This window comes from Beta vulgaris, chromosome 1 (assembly GCF_026745355.1).
Source record: "Beta vulgaris subsp. vulgaris cultivar EL10 chromosome 1, EL10.2, whole genome shotgun sequence".
In the NCBI taxonomy this organism is placed as follows: domain Eukaryota; kingdom Viridiplantae; phylum Streptophyta; class Magnoliopsida; order Caryophyllales; family Amaranthaceae; genus Beta; species Beta vulgaris.
In genome coordinates this window covers 51,417,687-51,426,092 of record NC_079202.1, presented here as the reverse complement: position 1 = coordinate 51,426,092, position 8,406 = coordinate 51,417,687, and the positions used below count along the sequence as shown (strand labels likewise).

At 31.9% G+C, this 8,406-nt stretch overlaps 1 protein-coding gene across 2 annotated transcripts; it reads left to right on the top strand.

The window, feature by feature from the left end:
- The first annotated feature begins 498 nt into the window (after positions 1-498).
- LOC104905485 (uncharacterized) lies at positions 499-6,047 on the top strand. Of its 2 annotated transcripts, none has more exons than XM_010694042.4 (3): positions 499-1,354; positions 5,348-5,486; positions 5,599-6,047. In XM_010694042.4, the coding sequence occupies exons 1-3, from the start codon at positions 659-661 to the stop codon at positions 5,955-5,957; spliced, it is 1,194 nt and encodes a 397-aa protein (XP_010692344.2). In that variant the 5' UTR covers positions 499-658; the 3' UTR covers positions 5,958-6,047. The 2 variants fall into 2 exon arrangements, with proteins under 2 accessions (XP_010692344.2, XP_010692345.2); XM_010694043.4 differs by having other exon boundaries at positions 502-1,354; positions 5,351-5,486.
- The last annotated feature ends 2,359 nt before the right edge of the window (positions 6,048-8,406 follow it).

The following is an 8,406-nucleotide window of genomic DNA, read 5'->3' as shown; positions in this document are numbered from 1 at the left end:
TGTATTTTAATATGAAATCTTATTAGATTTGTCTCGATGTATATTTCCCGACTATCTACTTTTTATAAATTTTTTTATCTACTGATAATTAAAAACACTAATGGTTAAAATTATGCATTGAAATGCGTAAAAGTCAAACTATTGCAAGTAAAAAGAATCCGAAAAAGTATAAATTAAACATCACTTCGTTCTGTTTTAAATGAAACATTGAGTGAAATGACACTATTTCTTAATCAATTTTGAATACAATTTACCGTCATTATATAAAGAAAAACATAATCAAGTGTGATCTTGTTGGATTCTTGGATACATACTATCAAATTATAACTTTTTTATGTATATTTTTTCGTGTGCACAACTAAAGCTATTAATGATTAAAAAACAATACATTGGATTACGTGAAAAAACAAATATTTCATTTAAAATAGAAGCGAAGAGAACAGAGAAAGTATAAAATCCGATAAAAAAATACGAGTGACAAATAGCGATGGGGAAAATAAACCAAAATAAGAACCTCTCTCTTTCTAAAATTCTCACTCCTGACTCTCCCATCATCACCCCTTCCCCCGCTTCCTATACATATTCCCTCATTTCCCTCTCTTTTCCTTCACTTATCTCCATCTCCTCCCTTATCTCTCTCTTCCCAAGAAAAACAAATATGGCAACAAAATATACACAACAAATCATAACAGAAAAAAAGCCCAAAATGCTGAAAGAATTCCTCCGAGATTATACTAATTATAACAATAACAATAATAATTCCTGTTCAAACTCTTGTTCTTCCAGCGGATTCAAATCATTCCCTCGTACTAATTTTAATTTACCGAATAATTCCGATCCATCAGTCCAGAACTTTCTAGATCATCAAGCCGCAGAAACCGCCACGCTCCCTAGAAGCCGAAGCCGATCACGAGCCGCCGCTGAAGCCGCCTTCTCTTCCTTCCAGAAGCTTCTTAACGCCGTTAAATCCCTCCATTATTCTCCCACGCCGTCAACTTTACTTTCTAGAAAGTTCTTTGGGTTAGTAAAAAAGAGATCAAAATCTAGTGAGGTTAAAATTATGGTGGTCAAGGTTAAAGTCAAAGATATCCTACGGTGGAAATCATTTCGTGACTTGATTGTTGATCAATCACAGCCGTTAGATGATATTGTGGGACCCACAGAGGAGGTTACTATTGGTTGTTGTAGTAGTAGTAGTGAGAATAGTGAACAAGGATCTTTAGAAAGGGTTGACACTGATTTTACTGTTACTGAGGGAGAGGAATTACCGTGTTGTTTGGGTGATTTGGATGACGTGGAGGGTAAAAAAATGGATGAAGTCATAGCATCGGATTCTCAAGTGGGACCCAAAGAGGTAAAAAAAGACACTTGTTTCACTTTTTACGTTTTTGTTGTTATTTATTGACTTTATGTTTTCATCATGGGAATTTGGGATAAATAGTACTATAGAATTTCACAAAGTTACTTTAAATAAAAGAACCTACTTTATTTTTTTTGATGAAGTCTAATGTTGTTAGATGTGACAAAGTAGTTATTTAAATTATTATAATTTAGAGAGTCTTTCGTTAATCACTTTATAATTATAATTTCATGAAAGTTAATTGATTGACAAACGTTAGTCATGTAATGAGGAAAAGATGTGCTAAACATTATTGATAATTTGCAAATAACTTAGAAAAGGAAGAAAAACTTTAAAAGAAAAGTATATTATATTGCATTAACAGTACTACCACCAGCAATAAAAAATTCTAATGATTTTTTCATCCATATGAGCCACGAATACAATATAAAGATGGGGAGGGGACATTCGAACATGTGACCTATTGTTTACAACACGCACTCCGACTTACGTGGACCCGGTTCACACTAAAAATAGTGTGGACCAGGCCCAGGCACGTGACCCGTTATATCACTTTAACATACACTATATCATTTTAACATACACTATATCATTATAACATACACTATATTACTTTAACACACCCAATATCACTTTAACATATACTATATCACTTTAACATACACTATATCACTGTAGCATACACTATATCATTTTAACACACACTATATTACTTTAACACACAATATATCACTTTAACACACACCATATCATTGTAACACACACTATATCATTTTAACACACACTATATCACTTTAACACACACTATATCACTTTAACACACACTATATCACTTTAACATACACTATATTACTTTAACATACACTATATTACTTTAACATACATTATATCACTGTAACATACACTATATCACTTTAACATACATTATATCATTGTAACATACACTATATCATTTTAATATACACTATATAATTTTAACATACACTATATCACTGTAACATACACTATATCATTTTAATATACACTATATCATTTTAACATACACTATTTCATTTTGACATACACTATATCATATCAATATACACTATCATAAACTCACGTGATATGGATCGGGTGCACACTAATTAGTGTACACCGGGTTCATATTAGTTTTTTTTTACAACACGTCAATTTTAACCACTAGGTCAAGACATTCTTGGTTAAAAATTCTAATGATTTTAATTAAATGACTTGTGTTTTTTTCATAATTAATCTCAATCTCCAAAAATCAACTGTTTACTCGTTAATGTGATTCTAAATCTATTTAGAAGTTTGTCTTGTAAGAGACCGCCTATTTTTAAATTAAAATTAGCCAATGGTAAGTTTAATATTTAAAATAGAATTAGTCCAATAATAACTAAGTTAATTTATTCCCATGACTAGTTTAATCTATTTAGTAATTAAGTTTACTTTTCATTAAATTTTATTAGCTTTTGGTAGATTGTTTACCGGGTCAACCAAATTTTATCCCTATATAAAGTCATTTTAGAGTGAATAATTGGTCAACTCTCTTTCATATTGACTGTACTTAGAGATTAGAGCTTTTAATTAAGCTGCTATACATGAATAGGTATTTTTTAAGCAGTGAAATAAAAGTGTAGTTGATCAATGTATACTCTCATAATTGTTTCATTTTAGACAACCTAGAATCTGTTCTCCTTCATTATTAAAATAATTCAGCAAAAATAAGCTAGGTTGGCGAAAATTTAAGTTAAATAAAAAATTAACTAAATTTTACGCAAAATAATTTTAGTCCTGCAAAATAATTTTAGTCCTGCAAAAACTTTATAGATTATAATAGTTTGTATAACAATAATTATAAATCACACTTCTATAATTATATTTTGATGAAATTTATTAAAAATAAACCTAAACCATCGACGCACGCATTGCGTGCATAAAAGACTAGTAGCATATATTATAACGCATGGATCTGTAATTGGAATATTAGGAAGCTACTCTGTTAATGAGTTTTTGTTGTTGGGAGTAGTTAGCGTCTTTTAACTTTGTGCACTTTCTGCATGTTAGTGGTCTACCAAATCACAAATGCAAATTGCAAATTGCAATGTAGCACAACTATCCAATTAAATGCAAACACTGTCAATGAAACATAGGTCTTTTTCATGTTTTTGTTTAAACTTATCCTGTTTAGCAAATGCTGTAGTAGGAGTCCAACTTTTATAGTTGATTGAGAAACACAAAGTACAATGATGCATATGAGATTGGATCTTAAACTTTTAGATACTATCTTAAGGAGTCTAATATCTTTGTTGAATGAATATTATACATATATTTCAAGACATCGTTGAGACTTGAAAGTTGAAACTATGCTTTTTTGTTTCTCCATAATTTTCGATATATACTCGAGTGTATTTTGCGTATGATATATCAAAGTTTATTTTCTTGCTAATTTTGAGGGTTTCAAATAAGCACATTAGGAAAATGGAAGTTCTAAATGGGCAGACAATAATCTTTGGCATACCATACCCATCTATTCGTGGCCACCTAGGTGTACAACACAATAGTGCATATTTTTAGCAAATTTCCTTAGTTCATCTACTATGACTCTTAGGGAGTGTTCGGTATAGAAAAATTTGACGTAGGAAACGGATTCAAATAAGCGTTTCCATTTTTAATTGTTTGGCAGGAGTGTTAAGTAACAAATACCGTTTCCGTAGGGATTCACACCCCCCCATTTGTTACCCTTATCAAATTAGTGGAAACAAATCACGTTTCTTTCCTCAATCATAAACCTCTCAATTGTTTCCATTCCATTAGGATATCAAACACCTCCTTCCTTCGAAAATTTTGCTACAGCATAACAGCAATACGAAATGAATACAGCCCTTTAGTACATCATTTAAACAACAACAATTTGGCTGTAATAGAGAAGGTGACATTGAGGTATACAGAAAATAATTGGAGAAAACAGTTTTGATTAAAATTGAGAAGCATGAAGAGTGCAAGTGTCTGGTGGTTGAGGGTATGGGGGTAGCCTTTGACAGTAACATGACGCTAATTTATTAAGTACATGTTTGGAATTGAGTTAATAATTATGGGTCACCTTGTCTTTTTGTTTAGGATTAGCGCGTTGTTTAGTTCACCTGTTTCTTTGCTGCTTCGAACAATATTTACAATACAATTGTTGTAGATAGTCAAATAGTCATTGTAGTATCGTACTGTATTAGACATTTTTTGTGGGAATTTTTTAAAACAACTGGTCCATTATTTTGACAGTCTAACATGCTGCGTATATTATAATTGATCATTAACTAATAAATCATTCAAAATTAATATATCAGGGACATGTTTATTATGGCATGGGTTGTGCCAAATAATAGTTAATTAAATTATAATGTGTGATCTTGTCATAAACTTCTAATTGGTAAATCATATGAGCTATGTTAGACATTATTTGGACCTAGATGGGCCAATGGTTGCCCGACTCGGGGTTTTTAATAGGAATAAGTGTATTTGCCAAATTATTAGGGAATACCGGAATAGTATTTCAATTATTAAAAAAAAGTTGCAAAATATAGCTAAATAGTTAAATATATATACAAATATATTTACGAGTTAGTTAATTACAACAATAATCACCAAAAGTTGAAGAAAAAAAGTTAAAAGTTAAGTGGTCGGACTAAAAATGTTTGATCAAATCATCTGCCAAAACATAGAGGTATTCAATCCTATAGCATATGAGGAATATCATATATCTATATATGTTACTCAGCTACGGACGTCTAAGTGTTCGACTCCGCTATTTTGTAGAAAAAAGTCGAACGTGTCGGACACGACACGACACGACACAACACCCCGTTTTTGAAGTAGATGAAGGTGTCAGAGTAACATTGTTCTATATACTCTTCTACTTGTCATATGCTAAATCTTTCGTTTGTACACAATAATGTATCAAAGTGAGTTGATCGTGCATTGTCTTTGCCATAGCAGGATAATGATAAGATTGCAAGTGATGAAGACGCGGAGCAACAAAGCCCAGTTTATGTTCTTGATTCTCCCTTTAGAGATGAAGTTTCAGATGAAGAGTTTCCCTCGTCCTTCGACCGAAGTTTGGCTAATATGGAAAGTAAGCACATATATATGCTCAAATTAAGACTTATATCTTCCTAGTAATAACGTAATGTGATACATTATATTATTGGTATAGCGAAAACTCATTTGTCAAAAAATAAATACAGGATCAAAGCAAAGGCTTCTTCAGAGCATCCAATGGTTTGAAAGCCTTGCTGGTGTTCATGAAGATGATGAAACAGAAGCAATAGACGACGAGGAAGCTAAACAAGAAGATCACGAGCAACGAAGCGAAGATGATCATAATGTAATTGATGTCAAGAGCAAAGCTTACATAGGAAAGGAATTATGCTGGTTTAAAAGGGGTAGAGAAAGTTTAGTGCCCAAAATAGAGTGTATTACAGAAATGGAGAAGCAAGGGAAATGGAGCAAGTTTGAAGAAGATAGAAAGGAACTAGGAGCAGAATTGGAGATTGATATGCTGAGTGATTTGTTGGATGAGGTTTTGGTTGACTTATGTGGATGAGAAAATCAAAAAAAAAAAAAGGTGTTGTAATGAATTAAATGGATTGTCATCGTTTAGTTTGTTACTTGTGCATAAGTGATTAAGAGTGAAGAAAAAGAACATGCAATGAAGAATATAGTAATAGTAGTATGCATGTAACTAGGGCTTTGTATGAATATGATGTTTGTATTTGTAAAAACTTTTTTTTGAGTAGGAGGATGGACGATAATAAAAGCGAAATCTAACTTTATTTTCATCAAAGAGTGTACTAAGGTTAAAAATTATAATTCTTTTGACATGCATGTGTTTGAAAGGTTAAGGTGAGAATATTGGGAGTCTTATGATAAGACTTAGCTATATTTGGGTAAAGTCTTGGATATAATCTTGATTTGGGTTTTGATATTCAAGACTTTTGCCATGCAAAGGATATTATTTTAGCTAGTAAAAAAATGTCACGTGCTTTCTCCTTATTTTTGGAATGAGTAGGAAGAGAGTAAAATATAAAATTAAAATGAGTTTAAAGTGAATCTTTAAAATTAAAAATTAGCGAAAAGTTGATATAATACGGTCTAAAGTTTGGAGTTAAGGTGGACGGAGGATAAACTCACTCTAAAAAAACTAATATGAACCCGGTGCACACTAATTAGGGTGCACCCGATCCATATCACGTGAGTTTAGGATAGTGTATGTTAAAATGATATAGTATATGTTAAAATGATATAGTGTATGTTAAAATGATATAGTGTACCTATGTATAATATAGTATATCTATTTTTGATATAGTGTATGTTTCTGTAATACGTTTAAGTAAATATTTTCCTATAGGATATAGTGTACCTAGTTATGATATAGTGTTCCTATAGGATATAGTGTACCTAGTTATGATATAGTGTACTTTTGTATGATACAGTGTACATAGTTATGATATAGTGTATCTATTTTTGATATAGTGTACCTATGTATCATATAGTGTATCTATTTTTGATATAGTGTATAAGTGAGTACTTCTTAACCGGTCACGTGCTTAGGCCTGATCCGCACTATTTTTAGTGTGAACCGGGTCCATACAAGACGGATTGAACTCACTCTATGAAGGGAACAAGAATATCAAGAGTATATTCTACAATGATTATAAATGATATGAAATAATTTCATCACCCGCCATTAGTATTAAATAATGCAAATAAGATATTGGAATTGATGATCACAAAGAGATCGAATCAATTATGTAATTATGTTACGGATTATAATTCGAGGTATTATCTATTTCACAAAACAAAGTCCACTAATGAGTGCCAATTTAATCATTTCATGGAATATGTTAAATGTTACATAGGAGAATTGGAGTTATAAACGAGTATTTTGCACCAACAGATCTACGGCATCTCCCTTGAGTCATGAGGTCATGCCCATTTATGTGGTACCTTGCCTCTGTATTGTTTAAACATATAGAGTAAATAATATCCTCATCGTTTTACAAATTCCCACAATACCCAAAATGATTATAGAAGTGTTTCACATCTTTAATGATACCGTATTGTTATTTACCGAGTTAAGCAAACAATAAGGATCTTAAGTTTGTTTTTTTTCACCGTTTGGGACCTGTCCTTTTTTATGTATCGTTTGGTACCCAAAGAAGTTCTGAGCATAAATGTTAACCTTGGTTAACTTGTGGGCCTAATTGATAATGTAATAAATGTGAAAACCCCAAAAGCTATCCTTTGTTGTTTTTCCTCAAAAAAATTTTGTCAGTTGAGAAACAAGTAAGCCGTTTAAAACGACGAGTGCAAGGAGCTAAAATAAGGGGTTTTACTTGTACTTGGCGTCATTCCATCTTCCACTCCCCTTTTCCAGAAACCTTGAACTCTCCTTCATCTCTCTCAAAGGCGAAAAAAAAGTGCTCAGAAGAAAAAGCTTCATCTCCAAAAAATTCGGCTAACAATTGCTTATATCTTTGTGGTAATCATCTAAACTCTCTATTTCTTGTCTTTTTTTAGCGAAATTCAGTGTTTTTGTTGGGTCAGTTGGAGGGGTTTTGGATGTTGGAAATTTGGAAATCAAAATTCTGAATTTTTTTTTTGTTCATGTTTGTTGTTTTTTTTTATTTGGATTATACTTTGTGTTGTGGTTTTATTTTGTTTTGTATGTGTATCTGCTATAAATTATGATGAACACTTAGGGTTTGTTTGAACTTTGTTATGATATTAAGTAACTACAACAGAGGATATCAGGTTTATTTTTATGTAGTCATTATTTGACTTTAGATGATATTTTTTAAAGGAAAAAATAGCTGAAGAAACTGAAGCTCCCCACCCAGTGTTGTTCATGCCTGAGATAATGACTATGCATGTGTTCCCAAAGCTGAACAGACATGACAAGGGAGTAGTCTCACTTGTATGTAAGGATTGGAGGGCACATGTGGAATTGGAAGTGGTGGATCCCTAATAGAGCTGCATCTTGGGCTAACTCC